We start from the raw sequence: 24162 nt of genomic DNA, 5'->3' as shown, positions 1-24162 counted from the left end.
CTCTCTTAATAAACACATTTAGCTCCCTCAGCTGCAGCCAACCATGGGTTCCATATCCCAGAGCCAGACCATCTCTTCGCGTGCTCTCTCTCTTTCTTTCTCTCTCACATGTGGTATCACCATTGAGGAACTCATTTATTTCGAAAGCTGCTGGGTATACATTTGAACATTGGGAAGCATCAGTGGTGAGATTCCCAAACTTGATTTGAGGTTAGGCCTTCACTCTTTGTGAAGAATAGTGTTTAGCCATTGTGACAGATGCTTAAAATTTGTCATTTTAAGAGTCAGAAATTACCCATATTTAAAAATTAATGTTCTTTTGTATATCTCTTTCTCATCAAAGCCATTCTACGAGAATATGCTTAGTATGTGTTGCATGCAAAGTACTTTGCAGATTCCATATTATAGTTCCTGTTAAAAACAAAACAAAACTGGGCCGGCCCGTGGCTCACTCGGGAGAGTGCAGTGCTGATAACACCAAGGCCGCGGGTTCGGATCCCATATAGGGATGGCCGCTTGGCTCACTGGGTGAGCATGGTGCTGACAACACCAAGTCAAGGGTTAAGATCCCCTTACCGGTCATCTTTTAAAAAAAACAAAACAAAACTACATAATGTCCCGTGAGGGGACAGTCCAGCTAGAAGTGAGGAAGGGCAGATGAGCACTACGTTTGCATGGGCAAGTGCTAGTGAGTGCTTGCTGGGTGGCGAGAGTATCAGAAGGCCTGTGGAAGAGGTGGGGCAGGATTTGGTTGTGTTCTGGACCTCTCCTTTTTTCCCTTCTTTCTTGAGGCAAGTTTTTTTCTAACTCTTATTTGTTTTGTTTTTTTTTTTAAAAGATGACCGGTAAGGGGATCTCAACCCTTGACTTGGTGTTGTCAGCACCACGCTCAGCCAGTGAGCAAACCGGCCATCCCTATATAGGATCCGAACCCGTGGCCTTGGTGTTATGAGCACCGCACTCTACCGAGTGAGCCACGGGCCGGCCTTCTAACTCTTATTTGGAAATAATGTCAGACTTATAGAAGAGTTGCAAGAAGAATACAAAGGATTCCCATATGCCCTTTATCCAGATCGCACAAATATTCATATTTTTATCACATTTGTTTGGACACACTCTTCCTCTACATATATAAAGTTTATATGTGATGCTCCTTTGCCCCCTGAATACTTCAGTGTTTCCTAAAACACAAGGACATTCTCTTACATCACCACAGTATAATGATCAAAATCAGAAAGGTCGTATTTGGTTCAGGACCCAATCCAGAATCATTCACTGTATTTAATTGTCCTTCTTTTCTTTAGTCTCCTCTAATCTGGAACAGTTCCTCAGTCTTTGTCTTTTGTGACTTTGACATTTTTGAAGAATTTCCCTCAACTTGGTTTTTGATGATGTTTCCATTTAGTGCATTGTATCAGGAAGCACATAATGTCAATTTGAGCCATTACAGCTAGTGTTAATGTTGGTCCTTTAGTTACGGGGGTTTCTGCCATGTTTCTCCACTGTAAAGTTATATTTTCTGGTGGGGAGATACTTTGAGACTTTTAATTATTTCCATACTGGTAGCCAAATGGTGGTAATGTTTTTCTTTAAACATTTAAATTGGGCATGTTTATTATGGTGAGTTAGAAAAATAGAGAACGGAGAAGATAAAACTATCCAAGGACAAAAGTCCTGACTGGTGCATTTTTTTTTCTTCCAGTCTTTTTCTGAGCATAATTTTTTTTTGCTTATAGTTGTGGTCATATATATTTTGAATTCTTTTTTTAAAAAAACTTAACATTAAAACATAAATATTATTGCATTGCATGGTCTCTAAAAGCATCATTTAAATGGCTCTATTATTCTATTGAGTTTTACTCTAATTTGTATAACCACTCCCCTACTGTTGGACATTTAGGTTGTTTATGGGCTTTGACTCTTATGAGTAGGGCTGTGTGAGTCATATTGTATCAGAACTTCTGCTAATTTCCGCAGGAAAGATTCCCAGAAGTGGAATTACCAAGTCAAAGAGCATAAATACTTTCAGGATACTTTATAAATTATGCCAAATAGCTTTCCAAAAGAATTGTACTAGTTTAGGTTTTGGCTAGCAGTGTATGACAGATGGGCTCCATATTTTAAGAGATTCACTAATGGCGTTTTCTCAACTTTTTTTTTTTTTTTTTTAAACTGTGGCTCATCAGTGAAGATTTGTATGGAGATTAATTTCCTGTATTTTGAATTATGAAAGCATAGGTATTTATTTCTAGAAATAAATTGTAGTATAATATAACACATTACTCTTTCCAAGCTATTAACACTCTGCTCCCAGCATTGGGATGAGCTCTGCGAATCACTGAGATGGTTGTGTCTAGGGAAGATGATTGAGGACAGTAAGGGATTTGAGGTCACTTGTGAGGAACCAGGGTGTTTCACCTAGAGAATCTTAAGAGGAAGTGTGTTTGTCTTCTTCAGAGTGTGATGAGAGACTGACAGATGGGCGTGGGAGGGGGAGGAATTTAAACTTTCTAATAACTGGCGCTATCCATGATGAGATGGGTAGGGCGAAGGACATGAACTTCTAGATACTGACACTGAGTTCCCACAACCTCAGGGTCCAGCTGAGCTGAGCAGTTCCAGGAGATTTTGAATCCTCGGTTCTGGAGGGCTACCTGGAGGGGATGGAGATGTCATGTGAGGAATGTTGAGAGGATTTCTGTGTAGAGGAAACCAACTAGCCCAACTCAAACCTGTGAACAGCAAGAGATGTCCTGGTTCTTGGTCTCCTGCATTGATCCCCTTACTAGAAATGGGCTAAGGTAGGGAAATTGGAGTGGTCCCAGCGAATTCTCCTTTCATTTGTGGTAGGTGATTAAGATACCTGATAAGAATAGGCACAATGAAAGCTTGGGTAATTAGGTAGAACACAGGGTAAATCAATCCCTTGACAGTCTCTGTCTTCTTCCTTATAAACAATTTATGTAAAGTATAATGCAAGGTTTGGTGCCTTAGGTATTTTGAAATATTCCAACTGGAACAGATGTTGGTATTTATTTCTAGTTAAGCTTTTGTTTCAGCAGGCACTTAAGATCTATTTGCATGTGTGCCAGAAGGCCCAGAATGATAGTACCTTGAAAAGGTCATTTATTTCACTCATGTAGGAGCCAGGAGAGGGATATTCCAGGGTCAGTATATCCTCTGTGGTGTTAGGGACCCAGGTACCTTTTATCTTGTTAACTCCAGATGTTTAGCAGGGCCTTTCTCCTCATTGTCTCAAGGTGGCTGCTTGAGTTCCAGCCATCTTGTCCAAATTCCAATGGACGGGAGGGAGGAGAGGACTAAGAAGACTCATACCAGGTATCTGTGAGGGACAGTTCCTAAAAGTTGCCACATAAACACTTATGCTTATATTCCAGGGGCAGGAATTTAGCAATATGGCCACACTTGCTGCAAGAGAGACTGAGAGGTGAGGCTTTTATTGTGGATGGCCACATGCCCAGAAACAGTCAGCAGTTTCTTTACAAGGTGTAAGAAGTACCAATACTTCTCTGGTAGCGGTCATGAGAATAGGTTTACCAAATGTCATAATTGGAGAGGACTTTGGAAATCACTTTCACTCTCTCCATTTTACAGAGGAGGAAACCAAGACTTAGACAAGGAGAGATGACTCATCCAAGGTCACACAGCCAGTAACTATCAAATTTAGCAGGAAACTTGGATTTCTGACTCCAAGTACAATGCTCTTTCCACCAAACCTCAAACGCTAAATTCTCAGCCAGCTGAAGTGCTCTGACCTTGGGTTCAGGCTCTCATCTGTTTTTATCCTTTTCTCTGAGTCTCTTTACCACTAGCTTCTTAAGAGTCTAGACTTTTAAATTCTGACATTTCACAACTATTTTGAGCAAAATGTGAATTAAACTAAATTAAACCAGTTTCTTCACAGCTGCCAACATAAGAAGGGTATCTTTTATCAGGTGACAGAGTAAAAAAGGTCAAGTCCTTCCACCCTTTTTCCTAAATGTTAAATTCTGTCCCCAAATCTTCCTCCTTTAGCTAGCTGCTTTTACATAATTGAATATCTCTGTCTGCACGATCTGCATTGAATAGTAAATCTTTAATGACTTACAGCTTTGCGAATTATACAGAATGTGAGGGTGCTGGTACATGCCCCAGAGATGGGAGCATTTGTAAGCTGAGAGTACAGCGTGGCAAGGACCAGCTCCCTAATTGTTTTTCAGCATTGTGCAGCTCTTAATCTCTTCAGTCTGGTGGTATGGTGGGTGGGTATCAGCCCCAGGAGGTGAGATTTTAGTGAGAGAGAGAAGTTTGCATGTGCTGTGCTTGCAGGTGGGGAGTGGGACGTGCGAGGTGGGCAGCAGCACACACTCCTGTGCACAGTCTCTGACTGGGAACACATCTGGGTTCACTGCCATGTTTACGATCTTCATGCTCTTGGCCTTGAGAACGCTGGCATACCCCAGGACTCTTTCGGGCTTGCAGAAAGCAGAAGGTTAGTGAAAATCCCTGCTGGGGCCCTCCTTGCTGTAGGGTTCTGGTAGATGTAGACTTCTCCTGGTTGCTTCGACAGGCCCTGCCTAGGAAGGAGATGCTCCTCTGCTGCTTGGGTTGTCCCATCTGTGACAGCAGTCAAGGGAGCATGTGGGGTTGAGAGAAGCAGATGTCCTCTGGCCAGGAGTTCTAGTCCTGGCTCTGCTACTTACATACTGTGTGACCTTGGTAAGTCAGTGAACCTCTCTGAGCCTCAGTTTCCTCATTTGTAGGATGAGGTGATTACCTGCACTAGGATATTGTGAGGGGTAAATGAGTTAATGGGTAGGAAACCTGGCAAGCACACTCTAAATGTGCTGCGTGACCTCTTGGTCTGGGTCACTGTGCAGCTGGGTGAGGGTTCCAGGTTTTCTGGTGCTGAAAGTGTGTACGTGTATACTCCTTCCTGCTTGGACCTGCTGTCCTGCCTGATTGCAGGCAGGGCCCTGGAGAGGAAGAGGTGGTCCCCATTTTGCTGTTTTCCTCACTCCCTTTGTGAGTTATCTCACTAATAGTACTAATAAAGATAATTACAATTATTACATACTTCTGTATGCCAAGCATTATGTTAGATTCTTTATGTCCTTTTTTTCCCCCTCATTTAATCCAGAGCCAACTCCACAAGGTAGGCCTTGGTATTATCTTCTCCACCTTCTGGGTGGGAGGTGACACTCAGAGGTCTACTAACAGACCTGAGGTCATCTTGCTGTAAAGGGTGGCACCTGGATTAGCCTCGAGTCTGTCTGACTCCAAAGCCTCTTTCCGTGGTGTCTGGAAGACTGCAAAGGGAGGACAAGAGAGTGGGTTTGTAAGCTGAAGGTCGTTTGTCTGCGGGCCCTGATACAGGCAGATACCTGTTACAAGAGCACTGTGGGGGAGGGGGGATCTGGAAGAGGAAAGATCTCAGCTATGGTGGAGGATGGGGTGAGGGCCTCTATGCCAGGCACCTGGGGTGCTGCTGGGCTCTGAAGAGAAACTTGTACTCTGATGGCGGGGAGGGGTTGGGGGCAGCAGTGTGCTTGTGCTGTGACAGGGGTTGGGGGTTCAGGGGACTAGTGCTCTGACAGGGTGGGGGTGCTGGTTTTCTGAGACAGCAGGACCTATTTCTGGGGAACTTTATTCCCCAGCAGCAAAAAAGGGCGGGGCTGTCCTTCTCAGCAGCATTCTGTCCTGTACCAGGGAAATGTTTTATGGGTCTTGGCCCAGCCCTGATGTAAGTATTGTTAAAACTGAAGGTTGGTGAGCAGAAAGAAAGCAATTATTGGAGAAGGTCAGAAGGGTTTGCATCATGAACAAAGGGGATCTTTTTTCTTTGCTGTACCTCTAGAGTGATGACTTGGAATGTATAGAGCCTGCCAAGCCCAGGAACAATACTGTGGCTGGCTTGGCACTGTGGCTGGCTTTGGAAGCACTTCTCAAATACTGCCCTTTCTCCCCTGAGGACTTGATAAGGGAGCAGCTAGTTTGTGCATCATTAATGTTGTTATTGTTGCTGTAGTTATCATTGTTATCAAGATCTGTGGGTTGTGACTTATGAAGTCTGCAGGACTCTTGGCCACGTGATCCAGGGCCCACTGGAGCTGCATCTTAAGGGAAGGAAGGAGCGTGCACATTGGAAAGGTTAAAACAGACTGAAGTGGAGGAGAAGGGAGAATGTTAAGTTCCTGGAGGAAAGTCCCCTTGGGCATTGCAGGGGGTGGAGGTGTAGGAAAGGGCCTCCCTCCCGGCTGCCTCTGCGGTTGCTCGCTAGGGTGAGGGTCTGTCTAAGGCCAGACACAGAGGGCCTTTCCTCCCCACTCCTCTAAAGATGCTAAGCCCAGTGTCTTTGCTCGTTGGACCCCATCTCCCTGGATTCTCCCTGGATCTGGCTATACCAATTATTTTTAGTCTGTCTTTCTCTCAGATCTTCAAATGCTCATAAATGCCTGCATGGTTCCCCTGTCTTCAGTGGAGACACCCATCCTTGTCCTGACCATGTGGCACCTCCTTGCTCATTCCTGTTGTCACCCAGCTCCTGTGCTGGATGTGCTTTCTTGCCTTCCAACTGCACCCCCTGCCCCCCAGAAGTTCTTTTAACTGTCCCTGGGGATTTTATCACAGCTTTGGGCCCCTCCCCAATCCCTCACTGCCCTGCTGGCCTTTGGGTCACCACTTGTAAGCATCTGCTCCCTGGTCTGTGTTACACAGCCTTCCACCTCCCTCCTAGTGGGAGCTATTCTGTCTTCTCCATCTGAGCCTGGCTGCAGAGACTTTGTGTACCACATGGCTCACCCTCCAGCCTAGAGGATGCCAGTCTTTTATGCCTTCCTGTCTGCCCATCCAAGCCCTGAGCCCAGCATCCTCTTCCCTGGCTGCTGCTTCTCCGTTCTTCCACCTGTGCCTGTCATTCCAGTCTCAGCCCAGAATCCCTGGAGTCATGTTAGACTTCTTTCTCATCCTTCCTGGCTCACCTATGAACACTGCGTTTTGTTCTTCCTTGCAGGCTTTTGGTTGGCCTGTTTCTCTGTACTTGGGTGGCCACCCAGATGGTCCCTCCACCTCCAGCCTCTCTGGCTGCTGCCCAGTCTGAGGTCACAGCCAGACGAGTCTCTAAAATACCACATTCATCCTTTCACTCCCCTGCTGACCAGTCAAAGATGGCCAGGTTCTTGCATCTGGCCAGGTTCTTGAGCCAGGCTTTCGTGATGCCTGGCCTGGCCCAGTCCCACCTGCCTTCTCCCACCGTGCTCTAGCCCAGACCCTCACTGCACTGTGGTCTCTCTGGTTTCTGTGGTCCCTTTCAGGCCTCCGAGAACTGCTTGCACTCACCTGGTAACGTGCTCCTAGCAGGTGACCTCTGCAAAGGTCAGGAGGGTGATCTGTCATGTTTATTTTGTTGGACAAATATTTCCTGAGGGCTTTTAATGGGCCCTGCCCTCCAGAGCTCTTCACCTTGGGGGTAGGGAGCTGACAGATCCTCCAAAAAAAATTTTGAAACCAGGTAGGCTGTGGGAAGTGCCCAGGTTAACCCTAGCTTTATACCCAGTGATGGTTTTTAAGCAAAGTCAGTTTGCTCATTGTATTTCTGGTTGAACTTAAGTTCTCTTCTGTGTGACGGGAAATGCTGGGTCAGAGGCTGGTTTGTTTAATCTCAGGTGGCCCTTGGTTAGATGACCTGAGGGATTAACTGGGTTTTATAGGAAGGAAGCTGAGTGCATGCCATGAGACGCAGGCTCTTATGGTTTCTCTTGTAGACACTTCGCTGTCTCTGTGGCTTGGCTGCTGCCACGCTGTCCGGACAGGTGAGTGCCAGGCTCACCTGCCCTCCCTGTCTTCCCTTCTCCCCAGTTCTAGAGTGTAGGTGCCCGCCAGGCTCAGGAGAGGCTGGTCAGAGTCCTGAGGCACTGGACAAGGGCAGTTGTTTTTCTTGACTGGTCAGATTAACTGAGGATTAAAAACAGAGCAGCGACTTAATGTGTTTTTCCAACAGAATCTTTTTTTGTTTCTTTTAATCATGTGTATTGAGCTGTGGACTTTTTAGTCTGAAACCCTGGGACCAGTAGGATAACATGTGGTAATAAAATTGAATGAACTTTTTGGTGCGCTTTTCAGGTGGCCTGCATAAGGGCAGTGGGTCCTCAGGTTCTGTACACAGCTCTGGCTGGGTGGAATGAAGGAGAGATAATTCTGCTACTCCTAGATGGTTTTGCTCTGGGGAGAAAGAATCTCTGAATTCCAATGGCAGATAATTATGATATTTTAATTTTTTTTTTTTTTTTTTTTGGTGGTTGACCTGTATGGGGATTGGAACTCTTGAGCTTGGTGTTACAAAGCTGTGCTCTAACCAACTGAGCTAACCGGCCAGCCCCCTCCATTGGCAGATTATATTTAGAAACACTAGAATATGGTATGCTTCTGTCTTCCACTCTGCTGAGATGGAAATTTGTATTATGTATTACGGTAACTGATGCTATCAGAGTGCTTTATGATTTGCAAAGCATGTTCAATAAGTTATTCCATTTCATCCTTGCAATGATCCCATGAGGGAGGTATTGTTTTTTTTTTTTTTTTTTCCCTTTTGTCTTTTTTCGTGTCCGGCAACGGATCGCAACCCTCAGTGTCGCGCCCGTACCGGACCAGGACCGGCAACGGGATCGCAACCCTCAGTGTCGCACCCGCACCTCGCTCAGCCAGTGAGCGGGAACCGGTCTGTATGTGGGATCCAAACCCTCGGCGGGAGCGCCACCGCGCTCCCAAGCGGCGCACTGTAGCAGTGCGCCACCGGGCCGGCCCGAGGGAGGTATTGTTATCTCCATGCCAGACATGAGTCACTAAGCCTCTGCAAGGTGGCGTGACATTGCCTAAGCATCTTATCTATTGAGTGGTAGAGCTCAGACTCAGCTCAAGACTTGTGGCCAAAAAGAGGCAGTGGACTGAGAAGGCCTATGGTCAAATCAGAGAGACAGGGATTCAGATCCTGGTTCTACTTATTAGCTGAATAATAATAGAATCTCCCTTTGGTCAGATTCTTTCTTTTTTAATATTTTTGACAATATGATTGAGCATATCAAATAATCTACAATTGCCCCTTTCTGTTGTCCACAATCCTCCATGACCCTCTATCCTTGCTCCGTTCTGGGCTGGTTGCTCAGACTGCTGAGCAGTTGCTGTCCTGGGACTTCTCTTCACCTTCAACATGGTAATTCTCCTTGCCTCTTTCTTCTGTTTGATCCTTTGGTCCCTAGGTTCCATGTCTCCCTCATTATTTTTCGTTTACTTTTTGTTTTGGTACAGCATGGGTTCTAGTAGCTTCCTGAGAAAGTGTGCATTGGTCCTAAATTTTGCACATTTGGTATCTTTAGTCTGAGTAAATCTTTATTCACGATTGATGGATAGTTTGGCTGGTTATAGAATTCCAGTTGGAAGTCATGTCCCTTCATTGTCTTCTGGTGTGCTGATGAGCAGTCTTAGGGCAATTCTGAATCCTGATCTTTTGTGTTTTTTTTTTTGTTTGTTTGTTTTTTTCTCTGAAACTTTTAGGATCTCCTCTTTGTTAGCAGTATCCTGAAAGTTTTCAATTCTACTTCCCATCCTAATTATTTCTGTGATACTTTTACTTTCCAAGAGTTTTTCCTGATTGACTATTACTTTTTCATAATGTTCTGTTGTCTTATGGATGCACCATTTTATTTCTCTTAGAATAATAATTATAATTTTGTTGTTTTCTTCTATTCTTTTTATCTTCATTTTCTTCTAAGTTCCATCTTTGCATTGGTGTATTTTGGTCTCTGTCTTTTTTGGTGAACAATAGATATGTGGTGAACCTTAGTTATGTCTGAATTGAAGAGCAAGGCACTAGCATGTGGATTGGCAGCTCTGTGAATATGAAGAGGGAGTAGAGGGCACTTATTTACTGGGAGAATCTCACAGTGGAGATTGGAGCAGGAACTCAGCTGTCTTATTGGAGGAGCTCCAAATCACTGTCTTTGGGTTGTTTTTCTTGTGCTCCTTAGTTTCCCCAGAGAAAAATGTTCTAGTCTTTTGCCTAGGGAATGAGACTGACATGCAGCATTCTGGAAAAGGGAAGGGAGATGCTGGGGGTGGGAGCTTGGAGGGATGGGTGATCTCAAGTTTCAGTTTGTAGGCTTTCACTTAATTCCCTTGTTTTTTCTAAGAGCCACCCTCCCACCCTCTGCCTGGTGGCTCCCAGTGGAGCTTTTCTTATTCAGTCTCTCCATATAGTAACTCCCTTGTTTTCTGCCAGGTGGGCAAGGGGCAGTTGCCCAGCTGCATGGGCTGGGCAAGGAGATCTTTGTGACTACTCCTTATTCAGAGTTTTAACAACCCCATCCCCACCTCCACACACACTGCTTTCAGCCCGCGCTTCATCGTTCTTGCAGAGGTGCCTGGTACCACTAGTTCCCAAAGTTTTCCAGGGTTCTTCTCTAGGGAAAAATTGGCTTGTTTCTGGTTCGTTGGCCTCCTGAGATCATTTGGCTGAGTGAGAAAAGCTGAAAACCTCTCACACATCCATTCCCATCCTAAACATTAAGCATTGATCTTATTTCTCTGTGGGTTTTATGTTTAGGTGCTTCTAGGTGGGATGCTCCAGTGCCTGGCATTTGCGGTAACATATGGAGTACAGACATTGGCCCCCTGGGGAGCTCTTGATAGATGGTAACAATGCAGCATGTACAGTCATGTGCCACATAATGACTTTTTGGTTCATGACAGACCACATATACCATGGTGGTCCCATAAGATTATAATGACGGTACCATATAGCCTTGGTGTGTAGTAGGCTGTACCATCTAGGTTTGTGTAAGTTCACTCTTTGATGTTCACACAATGGTGAAGTCGCCTAAAGATGCACTTCTCAGAATGTATCCCTGTTGTTAAGTGACGCATGACCGTGTACGGATGTAATCCATACAGCCTTATAAATATGCCTGGAGAGGAAGGGTGAGTTGAGCACTGGGAGTGGGCTGGGAGGTGTCCCTAGAGGTGAGGAGGTAGGTGAGGTGCTGTGAGAAGTGTTGGTTGCCCTCATCCCCCAAAGTACGATGTGCTCTAGGCAGCACATCTGTGGGCACTTTCCTCAGGCCTGGCCAGAAGCTGGGACTCACGGTCCTTGGCTCCTTGATCCCCAGGTGGTCCTGCTGGCTTGGCTGTCCTCCGCAAAGTTCTACTCACTCATCGAGAAAATCTCTGAACCCAAGGACTTGAAAAAACTTCTCAGGACACGGAATAATGTACTAGTGCTTTACTCCAAATCTGGTGAGTGCCCCCTCCTGGCTTTGGGACCATCCATCGGGATAGGATGGGAAGGGGCGGGAAGGGGCAGAGGTGGGAGGCAGGAGACCTTAGGCCTAAAAGCACCCATCCAGTAGGGCTCAAGGGACATAGGGCTTGTCAGCTTTCCTCAGAAGAGGGAGGCAGAGGCATGTAGGGCATTAGTTCTGCCACTTTGGGATTCCAGAGGGGCAGTTCAGTTCCTTTTTATGAGTATTTCTTAGGAGAAGCCCTCTGGAGCCCCTCATTTCCTCAGGAGGGAGAGGACGTATGTGGAGGAGGATAGAGGACCACAGTGGTGGGCACTGGGATGGACACTGGCTTCCTGCACAGGCACAGGGCCGAGCCCTGCCAGGGCATGCTGTGCCAGAGCTGCTGATTAACTGACGGCCGCCTGTCATCAGCTGAATTGGTCCCAGGCTTGGGGGCACTCACCCAGGCTGGCAGCCCTGGCCCTGCCTGGCCCCATTCTGTTCCGCTCTGGGGTCAGATGCAAGACTGGATTTGGAGTGGGCTCTGAGCTTGGGACAGGGTGGCTTCAGTGGGGGCAGGAGCAGCAGCCTGCCTCTCTTCAGACCTTGAGGCTGGCGAGGGCAGAGCGGATGGAGAGAGGTTTGCCTCGCTCTTGGCAGCAACACTGGGAAGGGTGAACGGCTGACTCTGTTGATGGTGTTCCAGCAGAGTTAAGTGTTTTTCACTGCCCCCGAGGATGCCAAGTTTTCTGCCCCTGGAGAAGCATTAGCCAGTGGCTGGGCCCGTTCCGGGCACAGCTCTCCCTGGCAGCTCATCCTCGACACTCATTGGCACTCGGGGCCGATGGATGTTTTGGACGTGTGTCTCTCCTGAAGCCCGCATCCTCTAAGCATCCCTGGCACATGGCTGTTTTTGTGGCCACTTGCTGCTCCTTCCCCTTCTGAGGGTCTGGCACACGCTTCCTGAGCTTGTTGTTGGGAGTCCAGCATGTGACTGTCATTTCTCTGTTGTCAGGAATAGTGGGGAAACTGAGGCAGAGGGAAGCAGTTGTTCCTCTTGAGTCCTGGGGTGTAGGGCCCTGAAGAAATTAGGCTCAATCCCTGGGCTACTCCTGGAGTTGAGGTGATTGTCAGTGAAGGAACACACCCAGATTCATCTCGGGGGGGAATCCGTCATATAAGCTCATCATCTTAAAAGGTCTCTCTGCAAGCTACTTTTATGATTCAGTCTCATGTGCTCCTTTGCAATGAGGGAGGCAGTGTAGGTTGTCAGGTGACATCCAATTTGCAAATGAGGAAATTGAAGCTAATAGAGAATAACTGACTCGTTTGAGCTCTCCCAGCTAGCAGGTGGTAGAGCTGGTCCCCTATGCTGCTTCTGCCTCTCATTTCGTCTGATGGAGGATAGGAAGAAATGTATTAATTCTGCAGTGACAGAAGGGCTTTGAGACAGGAGATCATTATGGTAAGTTAGCAGTGGGAAGGTGGGTCTGTCGATAGCAGGGAGTGGGGCAGGTGGCAGGGTCTGAGCTCTCTGTCTCTTGTCCCCTTGCCCAACTGCTGTCTCAGTTCTTTGACAATAGAGCCCCTGGTGCTTCCCTCTGGCTGAGCTCCCCCCTGCTCTGGATTGCTGGGCAGACGGGTCTGGGCAATTATTTTACCTTCTTGCCCCCTTGCCCATGCCTGCCACACGAGACTTGTGACCTTCAGTGGGGTTTTTGAGCATCGCAGAAGCTGGATTCGTTTCCCTCCCTCCTGTCCTTGCAAGCAGGGCCTCCCTTTCCGTTGCTGAGAGGCAGGGTTGGGTGTGTGTGGGGGGTACTTTATACTGCTCGGCTTTATTTCTCCCTCTCTCCCGCTTCCCAGAACCCGGTCTGAATGGTGGAACAATGGCTCTTCCCACCTCAGTGGCTTGCCCTCCTCCTGTCGCCCTGGTGGTGGTTTCCTAGGAGGGCCTCCTCCAAGTGACTCCGTGCATGTCTTTTGAACGATGGTTTTTGTTCGCGTCTGTGAAAGGCTCAGCATGCTTTGTATTCACAAACAGCCACCATTATCCACACTAGAAGAGGAGATCTGTGGAGGCACATAATTCAGACATCCTCTCTGCTTGGCTTTGGGATGTATCAGATGGTTTTTGGCGGGAGAAGGCAGCAGATCGCTCTCCCGCCAGTGTCTGACTGGCAGGCCTTTCTAATGACCTCACAGGTAGCAGTGTTGAAATCCTGGCCCCAGAGGCTCTGCCCCCAAGACCCTGTCCTCCCACAGTAGTATCCAGTTGCTTTGCCCTGACTACAGGGATTGACACCAGCAAGAAACTCTTCTTTTTGTGTTCACTTCATCCTGCCCCAAGAACAGCCACATTCCTGCGGCTGACTCCCTGACATGCTACCAGGGCTGGCTCTTCCCTGTGGCTTCTGGGAAAGTGGGCTGTGAAATGTGACTTGGATACACTTGGCACTGTCCATCAGAGACCAGTGTCACGTGGAGCCCTCCGTTTCATCCCCAGGTGTACCGAGCTCCTGGATGAGTGTGTGATGAAGGGTAAGGGCAGGATCTGGTCCCAGCTCTTGTCAGCTCCCAGGTGGGGCACCAGGACAGGGGAGTGTGGAATTGGCAGGATTGATCCCTACTTCAGTTATTGAATTGTAATTGTTTGTTTGTAGAATTTTCAAAATTCGTCCCAGAAAGGTATGAGTCAGAGATTCTACTGGAGTGTAGGAGCTGGCTGAGAGATTCTTGGAAGAGTAAGGAGTAAGATGTGGCTTAAAGGAGGGGTGAGTAGGGAGTCCTGTGTCTAAGAGAAGGGCCCCTGAGGATGGCAGGATCAGGGGATTCTGAGAAGAGCTGGGACACTGTTCTCACAGCACGGGCCCTGGCATGGTTGAGTACAGAGACAAGTGTTTTAATTTACTTTACTTATTTTATTTTTAATTTAATTTTTTAACTTTTTTTTCATTGTACATGTTTATGGGGTACAGTTTGTTGTTTCAATACATGCATATATAGTATAATGATCTAATTAGAATATTTAGCATATCTATCACCTAAACATTTATTATTTCTTTGTGGTTATAACATTCAAGATCCTCTTTTCTGGCTATCTGAAAATACACAATACAATATTATTAGCCATTGTCACCCTAGGACACCAGAACGTATTCTTTCTATCTGACTGTACCTTTGTAACTTTGTACCAGTTTACAAACTTTCCCCCCACTCCTTCCCTACTTCTGGTAATCACTGTTCTACTCCCTATTTCTCTCTTTTTAATTTTTTCTTAATTGACCTACAGTAATTGTACATATTTATGGGGTACAATATGATATTTGGGTACATTCACACTGTGTGCAATGATCATATTAGGGTGCTTAGTGTGTCCATCACGTCAAACATTTGTCACTTCTTTGTGTTAGGATAGGGGCAGGTATTTTAATTGGTGCTCAAGGCTTCAACCCCTCTGGTATTGGTCTCCATCCTTCCTCACCCCTGAGGGAAGATGGCAGGGGTGGCCTGGTGCCCTTGGGCAAAGATGTTTAATTTTTTTTTTTTTTTTTTTTAAACAGAGGCGGCAGCTGAAAATCATCTCAGGTTATTGTCCACTGTGGCCCAGGCAGTGAAAGGACAAGGCACCATCTGCTGGGTAGACTGTGGGTATGTCCTGGGAACATGGGGCATGGTGGCTGGTGGGCAGGGGGTACTTGGGAACTTGGTAAGTGGGGTAGGGAATTGTTCCTTGATGAATACTCTGGGAGTGGGGATGTGATGGAGAGATCCCCTGGTGATACTTCAAGGTCATCTCTGGACCGGAGGGGGAAGGTCTGGCTTTCTTTCAGCACCTGCCCCTTTCCTTTCCTTGTTCCCTAGAGCTTTCACTTTCAACTGGGTTTTTATGTGTTGCTTTATTTTGTCTTCCTGGAGAGAGGTGGGTGACAGAGGGGGCCTCCCTGCTTTATAGAGGGGGCCTTGATGCTCAGAGAGGCAGGGTGATTTTCAGGGTCACTGGTGGGTTTGCTTATGGTAGGTCTGCGGCAAGAACCACAAGCTTTACCTCCAGCCCAGGCTGTTGCAAACGTGGTGGAATCTGCTGGCCACCTTGGCTTCTGAGGTGGCTCAGACCTGAAAGGGGTATTTAACCTTTAAGGTAGCTTTTCTTTCCCAAGTCACAAGACCTGCTACTACCTTGCAGGTTAAATGAGCTTCTTTGGGCTCCATTCCAGTCTAATCCTCTTCCTATTCAGTTTGAGTTCTAAATGGCTGTTTTTAAGCAAATTTTGGGGACACAACTGATTTATGAGTTGATGACTTCAAGCGTGTTCTGCCTGTGATTGGAGAGAGTTGAAGGAGATCGATATTTTGACAAAGCACTGAATGAGACCAGGAGAATAGGTCTTAGCTAAGTGGTTTGTGCCATGGGTGTGCGTGCATGCGTGTGTGTGTGTGTGTGTGTGTGTGTGTGTGTGTGTGTGTGGCCTCTCACCTCCAGATTCATTAAGATCCTCGCTAGACGGTGGCTGGGATCTCAGCCAGTGGTTAATTCTAGTTCATAGTTGGTCTGAAGGTGTTCTCGTCTTCTAGGCATCTCTCAGTCTCCCATATTCCACTAGCAGCACTCTGTGTGACTGGCAAAGTGACAAAGGCTGTTAGACAGGACAAGGAATTTCCATATCCAAAGATGACAATAGTTCTGCCAAGCTGGTGGATCCTTGTAGGGAATTCTTTTGAGGCATATAGGTGGCAGAAATGGGCAGTGGAGCTTTGATTTAGTTGTTGTCTCCACCTGGGTCCATTCAGCAGCTCTTACCAGGACTTGCTGTGTGCTTCAAGAATACACAGATACCTAACAGTGTCCTCAAGGAGCTCATGTGCAAGGAGGAGGCAGACATATCACCAAGTGATCACAATGCCAAGTGAAATGTGCTATGAGCAAGGCTCTGTGTATAGAGGGAGAGTCACTTAATTCTGCCTGGAAAGGTTAAGAAAAGCTCCACAGAGGAGGTAAGGTTCAAATTTGCTACTACTTATTCGTAGTGCCCTGGCTTTCCCTGAGAGCATCCTGAATGTGGGCCCCCAGTGCTGCCTGTGGAGGTGAAAGTCCTGCTCCAGTGCCAGGCAGGGTCGGGGACACCCAGAACAGAATGCTGTGATTAAATGGGGTTGGTGGGGTGTGAAGACAGACTTTGAAGATTAGAATTCAGGACTAAAGTTTGGAGACATGCTGTCTAGAGTCAATAAATGTGCCAGTGGGACAATCCTGTGAATTTTGATGGGCTAAAATTAAAACTGGGGGGGGAGGGGGGCGGTACCTTAGAACTTAAAAGAAGCACCTTAAAACAAAAGGGTGGACTGTTCTCTGTAGTTGCCTCTCAGTTTATTGAATTTATCCCTGTAAAAGTAAGTACAAACTGAAATGCTAAACAGCTTTTAAAATAGTTTAGATAAGCAGGTAGATTATGGTGCCAAAATGGATTATGTTGGAAGCAGGACTATCTGAGTTTGAAATAAGAGGTATGGTGCAACTAAACCTTCCTAGAGCAGCCCCAGGGACAGAACTCGGGGCTTTGGTCCATGCAGGCCACCCCAGGTGCATTTCCATGGACCACTGTTTGTTAGACAAAGAGACCCTAAGGGTGTGAGTTGGGTTCTGCATCCTGCTCATCCACTCCCACTCCTAGACTTCTAAACTTGCCCCGTAAATCATTATGGACCCACCATGTTAGCTCCATGGGGCCCTGTGATGGCTGCTGTTACTGATGTCCTAAGCATGTCCAGTCTGTGTCTGTGAGTCTATGAATGAGGCGCTCCCAGGGATAGGTAGAAGTGCTGTCGGGATGGGGCCCTGTGATGGCTGCTGTTACTGATGTCCTAAGCATGTCAAGTCTGTGTCTGTGAGTCTATGAATGAGGCGCTCCCAGGGATAGGTAGAAGTGCTGTCGGGAACGCTTTCTGTTGCTCTCTGTGGAGGCCTGAGGAGGTGGCACAGAGCCAATGCTGCTCTCTGCATCCCTGCTGCTGCTGAACAGCAGGTGGTCAGCCAAGCTCGCCTTCCCTCAAGTGGGCCCTGCTGAGGTTCCCATCGTGCATCCTTTCCAGCTCTGCCTCCTGCCCTGCCAGCGAAGGCTTGGCGACTAGATGGCGATGCCAGAGCTTGGGGTGGGGGTGATCAGGAAGGCCAGGACTGAACAGGCCACTCTACTTTTCCCCTTCAAAGGGGAGGAGAAAGGAACAGGGAGCATCTGGGGTGAGAGAAAAGGCTGCTGTGGGGTTGCGGTGCCTTTGCAGGGGTGGGGAATAACGGAAAAGCCTTGGATGTAGGAGGTGGCCTGCGTTGAAGGGCAGCTCCTCTACTTAACTGCCCTGTGACTTTGGATAAGTCAGTTACCCTGAGTCTGTTTCCTCAGCTGTAAAATGGGATGGTAATACCTATTCTGCCTTCTTTCTAGGGCTGTGGTAAGGATCAGGTAGATGAAAGCTCTATGATAGAGAACTCAGTTTTAATGCAAGATACTGTTCTATTATTGTTATTTTTCATGTGGGCAAGATTGTTCAGGAAGAAGCTGAAGGGGGAGAAATGGTACCTTCATTCATTCAACAACTTTTTATTGGGCGAGGATCCCTTGGTTCTTATGGAGATTCCCTAAGAAAGTTTGGGCATGGAGTCAGCCCAAGCCCATGGGGCTCTACCCTTAAGAAGTGTGGGGTGCAGTGGAATTTGTGGGACTTCAGGTCAGGGGCCCTGGCTTTGAGTCCAGCCTCCAACATCAAAATAGCTGTGGGACCTTTTGTGAGTTACCGCCCCTCTCTGGGCTTCAGTTTAATCTGTGAAATGTGGAGTTGAATCTTCCAAGTTGCTCTCATTCCTAAATTGCCTGGTTCAGAAAATGCCGGAAGCTGCCAGGCTTGGTGTGCATGTTGTACATGTGGTGGTGGGCGTGTGCCTTCCAGTGTTGGGGGTCTTCCTCTCTTTGTATCTCTCTCCCCATTCTTGGTGTCTCCTATCCTTCCCCCTGAGGTTCTCTCCTCTGTCTCCCCTTTCCAGGTTTTTGTTGCCTTTTCCCTACTCTGAGTCCCTGCTTCTGCCATTCTTTTTTTTTTTTTTTTTTAAAGATGACCGGTAAGGGGATCTTAACCTTTGTCTTGTTGTCAGCGCCGCGCCTGGCCAGTGAGAAAACCGGCCATCCGTATATGGGATCTGAACCCGTGGCCTTGGTGTTATCAGCCCCACCCTCTCCCGAGTAAGCCACCGGCTGGCCCCCTGCTTCTGCCATTCTTTTTTTTTTTTTTTTTAAAGATGACCGGTAAGGGGATCTTAACCTTTGTCTTGTTGTCAGCGCCGCGCCTGGCCAGTGAGAAAACCGGCCATCCGTATATGGGATCTGAACCCGTGGCCTTGGTGTTATCAGCACCACACTCTCCCGAGTAAGCCACAGGCTGGCCCCCTGCTTCTGCCATTCTTCTGGCCTCTTTTCCTCTCTCTCCTCCATGTGGATATTTCTTTTCCTCCTTTTTTCGGTTTTCTGGCTCTTTTCTCCCTATCCCTGCATGCGCACCTGCAGTTACACACATACCCCTCTCCGTGGGTTTTCTCCCTGGCCCCAGGCCCTGTAACTTGTTGCTGTGAGGTGTCTGGAGGATATCTGGCTTCTGTTCAGGGGGTTGTCAGCTCTCCTTCCCCCTTACTCCACCTCTTGGCTCAGACCTCAACAGCCACACGTGGTTTGGCTGATGGTGGTTGTCCAGCTAAGTGAGTTGGATGTAAGGGAGTCGGTACCCTCCATGCCTCGCAAACCTGGCACTGGGGCTCGGCCTTGGCGTGGACTGCCTCTCTCTTGGAAGCTGGGCTGCAGCCAGCTGGGCAACTGTGCCTGGTGTGCTAATTCCTGAGGCTGAGTCTCACTGGGGGCAAGACTGTACTATCAGGTGTTCACTGCTTTCTTTTCCTGGGGGCTTAAGGTCCCTGCCTAACCACATTTTCTTTCTTCCTTGCTCCCCTTCTTCCATCTGCTTGATTTCCCTGGAGCAGGGATGGCTTCCCAGATGCAAGATTGGGGGCCTGCCAGGGCAGCCATAACATATTTTGAAGTCTTATGTTTTCTTCTAAAAATTGTTTGAATTTGGCATTTGCTTCTTTATATGTAAACATGTTCAACGTTACTTACCATGGGATAAAATAGACTCCCAGAAGCAGTGCCATGTTACCTTGTGGCTTCAGATGCCTTCTGACATGTTGCCATGCATTTGTTGGGGTGACATGTTTCCACTGAGGACCAGAGCCTCAGAATGGCTGGGCCCGGAAGGCAGTAGAGAGCGGGTACTTTACACGTGTGCGGAGGAGAAGCCACGTTCTTCTCTCTCTCGTTCCCACCTCTGTTATTCACTGTACTGCGTAATTCATATCCTATTATGTACTTTCTTGAGGTAGGTACCAAGGGAGCAGCCACGCTGGGAGGCTCCCTGTTGTAGCACCCCTTCATCAGAGAGTGTATGTGGCCACAGGGTCTGTCTGAGCTCAAGGTTCAGCTATTCCAGGACTGTTCTAGTTGTCTCCTGCCTTGTATCTTTGTAAGCTACATTCTTTCATACTGTCCTTGGTACTCAGTGCCTAGCAGTCATTCTCAGTATCTCTTGCTCATGACTTGTCCCCATTTTCTTCATTTTCTTTCTACCTTTCTTCTACCCATCCCCAGGGGATTGCAGCTTGTCTGCTCAGAATCCTGCCACATTAAATCAGGCAGATGGGAGGAAGAGATCTACTCCTTCTTTGACTGATGGGGAAATGGAGCCTGGAGCACCTGGGGTAGCCAAGGGCACAAAGTTAATGGCCAAGACAGGCATGGGCTTGCCTCCTGGTTTTCAGTGTAGTCTTCATTCTACCCCACCAGGGGGAGACTGGATACGGCTTGCTGTGGATGTGAGGATGCCAACCGCGGCTGAGTGAGGGTCTGGTTAGGAGGCTAGGAGAGGTGACAGGGGTTCTCCATCTTCAGTCCTGGATTCTGGCTTTTGCTTCATCTATCAAGGTATAAGGTGACTTGTCTTGATGCTTTAGTGTTACTTGACCCTGTAGAGGAATCCGAAGCTCCATTTAGCTTATGTAGACAACTCCTGCATTTTGCCGCTTGGGAAACCAGGGGCCCGGCCAAAGGTCAGAGGCTGGCTGATGGCAGAGCCAGATCTGGAAGCTGTCATTGCAGCTGGCTGTTGAGTGTTCCTTTAGGGAAGGTTGTTGCTTAGGCTGTGACCTGTGCAAAACCTTAGACTTCCCCTTTCTTGGCCTCCAGCACCTTGTTCCTTCTCTTTCTTCCTGCTTCCACCCGCTTTTGACACCTGGGTCTGATTCCCAGCAGTGTAAGGCAGCAGTCTCTTGGATGATTATTACTGCACATGGAAATGTAATAAATAGGACCATGTACCTGTAGCAGCCACTCCAGACTAACAGCCAGCTGCCCTGCAGCAAACTGAGATGAACACGCCCATTCATCTGTGTCTGTCTGGGTGTGGGGGTGTAGGGTGGGGAGGGAAGTGTGTGCAGGCCTCTGTAATCTTTCCCTCCACTTTCTCTGTAGAGGAGATCCAAGCGAGGTGGGGAGGGATGGGCTGTAGGAGACTAGTGGCCTGGATGCCCCACTCCCTGGAAAGGTAGGTGAGTGAATGGGCAGAGGGAGGGAGGGCTGTGGCCTCCCAGCAGACCGATGGCTGGTTCCTGTAGGACAGGGGCTGGGGGAGTGCCAGATGAGGGCCTTTACACTGCCACCTCCACTCTCCATGATCCATGGTGGTATTCTCAACCCCCTACATTCTAGCAAAGCCTCTCATCTCCCCACTCACTGCCTATGTCTCTTTCCCCCTAGAGCATCAGACACTGGATGGGGAAGGAAGGTAGAGAGGGAGAGAGGCGCTAGCTCAATTAATTATACATAATCTATCAGCCCAGATCCTTTTCAGTCCCTGAGCTTGGATAATTTTCTCTCCCTCTTAAACTCTTATGGCCTTTATTGTGTGCACTGCACAATTAGTATATGCACACGGGCACATGCATGCTTGCACACACACATACACACACACACCCTCCTTATACACTCTGAGAGTCAGAATTGTAGGAAGGAGGGGAGCAGAGCTGAGAGAAAGAACACTGTCAGAAATTGTCACCTGGCAGGATTCCTGGAGCTCAGTAGGCAGAGCCCAGAGAGCCAGAAATGCAGAGCCTTATCCCAGCAGCAGCCAGACAGCATCATTCATTTCACTCCTTCACCCAATCACGTTACTTATAGAGCACCTACTGTGTGCCAGGTGCTGTTGTAACACTGAGGAAATAGCTATGAATGAAACCGAGCCCTTACCTTCATGGAGTAAATGTTTCTGACGGTGACAGTCAGTGGACAAATTGGTCAGGTGTCGGTAAGACACCATGGAGAGAAAGACAGCAGGGGAAGGAAGATTGGGAGTGCAGGAGTAGTGACTGAGGCTCTCGGGTCTGTGCTAGAAGTGTGTTCAGACAGGACAGGAAGGGCCTCCCCATCCACCCCTCACAGAAAGAGAGCAAGAGAGAGAGCATGGGAGGCAGGGAAGAGGAGAGAATCCTTGGGGAGTGCCTCATGATCTAAAGAAGCGGGTTGCACAGGCCTGCACCAAGGCATCCTGTGGCCGAGATGGGCAATTAGTGTAACTGGAATGAGGGCCGTAGGCCACGGGCTGGGCTGGACCTCGGAGGCCACACTAAGGAACAGACAGGGAGCCTCTGTGCCCCCCCAGCTCCACCAGCCAAGCTGGTTGGTTTGGAGCATTGTTCCTGAGCCTAGCCTGGCCCCACAGGGGAATTAAGGCTGCAGCAGTGGGGCTTTTCCATGGTGTGGGTTCCGGCAGGGTGGGCAGGGATTGGGGTTGGAATGACCTGAGCCCTTTCATTTCTCCCTCTGCTTCATGAAAGTCGCTGGCTGAGGCTGTGAGCTAGGCTTGCTGGGAGAGAGAGCCTGCCTGGGGTCCAGCTGGCTGCCTCGCAGAGCCTGAGCCTCCAGGGCAGGCACTACAGTGTGAGCAGCAGGATGGGGCTTGGTTCCTGCCCTGGCCTGGCCGCTACAGTCTCTGTTAGTTGTTGCAGTTGGGTGAACAGTAGGTGGTCACAGAAACAGTTGAGCGCAGCAGCACAAAGCTGCACAAGGGACATGCCAAGTGAATGGTTGTAAACATCCCAAGTCGAGCCCTCTCTCCTGGAGAATCAACTCAGGCAGGGAAGGGGCACCTCATTCGCAGTTGTTTTCAAACAAACCCACTGCCTGTCACTGTGGCTTTACCGCAGAGCCCTGCAGGACAGGGCAAGCCCAAACTGTCATTAGCTGTTGTCAGAAGAGGCGTGCGTGGCACCTCCAGAGGGTTTTAGGATCAGAAAGTTTCCAGCCACCTGATGTCAGGGGCTGCCTTCTGATGTGTACCTTAGCTTGTCCCTTTTCTCTGGACTCTCCCTGTCTTAAAATGCCATTGCCACCTTGAGGGGAGGAACCACTGCAGTGTCATTAGCTTTTCCTTTCTGGATTCATCATGCACTTCTTGAGTCCCCTCCTTGCCAGGCCTGGGGTTGTTAGACTCTCTTTGTCACCTCTCTCCCCCTGAGTGATGGGGACACAAAAAGGATTACTCAAAGCCCATTTCTTCTGAGCAGTGAGAAGCCCTGAAGGGGTTACTTTTCCAGGAACCCTCAAGAGAGAGGCATTCCTCCTTGGAAAAATAACCCTGGACTGGGGTCTTCTCCCAGTATTTATTCTCCCGGCCAGAAAGTTACAGAAAAGGAACATAGGTGGAGTTATGGCTAAGTATAGTTTAACAATAGAGGCTGGTAACATCAGTGAAATAACAAAGTGACATTCCATAATGCAGTTTGCAAAAGGTTAAGTCGATCCACCAACAAAAGCTTGTTCTAGCAAATACTGTCTTTTCCTACAGCAGTTTCCTCAGTATGTTTACATAACAATCAAGTAACTTTAGGTTAATCTGCTCCAAGGGCATCTGTCCTTGAGCCAACAATTTTGCTGTGTTACAATTCTTTGTCTACAACAGAGACTTTAGCCTGGGGAAAGTTTCCTGTCTCTTGCAAGTTTAACATTTCTATATGTAATTTTAAAAAGTTAGGTTATACCTGAAACTACAGGGCTTTGGAGGCTAGGCCCTGTGAAATACATTTGCTTTATAAATGTTAGTATACTCCACATGGGCCTAGAAGCAGCAGTGGTCCTTCAGACAACTAGACAACTGGGACTAGTAGGTACGGAAACCCTGGGCCTGGAGAGGTAGGGGCAGGTGACCCTTCTTGAATTGCAAATTGCATCTTTACACTTAAAATGAGGTCCCACATTTGCTTGTCCATTGATGAATGTTGCTTCTAGAATTGAGCTGAATGGTTTAATTAGTCCGTCTTTTGTGGGGCTAGGGCGCTGCTTTGTGAAGCTGATGGCTGCAGAGAAAGGTGAGGTGTGTAAACACGTGTGAGATGAAGGGACTTGCCCCTCAGATGGCTGTTGTACCTGGCAGAACAAAGTTCCTCCAGAGACCTCCACTGTGCTGTCCATGCTGAACAGTAGGTACTGGATGGTGAGATACCCTCACTGCATCCTTCCAGATCTGGGGAGATGGCCCTGAAGTAACAAGCAGGCCTCGATGCATGCGGAGTGACTGGCTGCCTTTGGCTGGCTGTTGGGAGGACTTGGCTGAGTGCAGTGAGGATGGGGGAGCTGGGAAGGCAAGTGAGGTCTATGAGGGCAGGCACGGGGGAAGGAAGCCGAACCTCGTGGAGGTAGGGGTAGGAGGAAGAGCCCGTGCAGATAGTGGTCTAACACAGTGGTTCCTGAACTTCAGCATGCATCAGAATCACCTGGAAGGCTTGTTAAAACATAGTTGCTCA

General features: G+C 48.1%; 1 protein-coding gene across 1 annotated transcript in view; it reads left to right on the top strand.

Moving 5' to 3' along the window:
• PDIA5 (protein disulfide isomerase family A, member 5) overlaps nt 1-24162 on the top strand; it is a 90989-nt gene that overhangs the window by 10896 nt on the left and 55931 nt on the right. The window contains exons 3-5 of the mRNA XM_008585738.1: nt 7764-7811; nt 11160-11286; nt 14837-14924. Coding sequence (XP_008583960.1) covers nt 7764-7811; nt 11160-11286; nt 14837-14924 — 263 coding nt within the window. The remainder of the gene's footprint in view (nt 1-7763; nt 7812-11159; nt 11287-14836; nt 14925-24162) is intronic.

The sequence above is a fragment of the Galeopterus variegatus genome, unplaced genomic scaffold (assembly GCF_000696425.1).
Source record: "Galeopterus variegatus unplaced genomic scaffold, G_variegatus-3.0.2 Scaffold3689, whole genome shotgun sequence".
NCBI lineage: Eukaryota > Metazoa > Chordata > Mammalia > Dermoptera > Cynocephalidae > Galeopterus > Galeopterus variegatus.
Note: the sequence above shows the minus strand (reverse complement) of the source record. Positions and strands in the feature narration are given on the sequence as shown.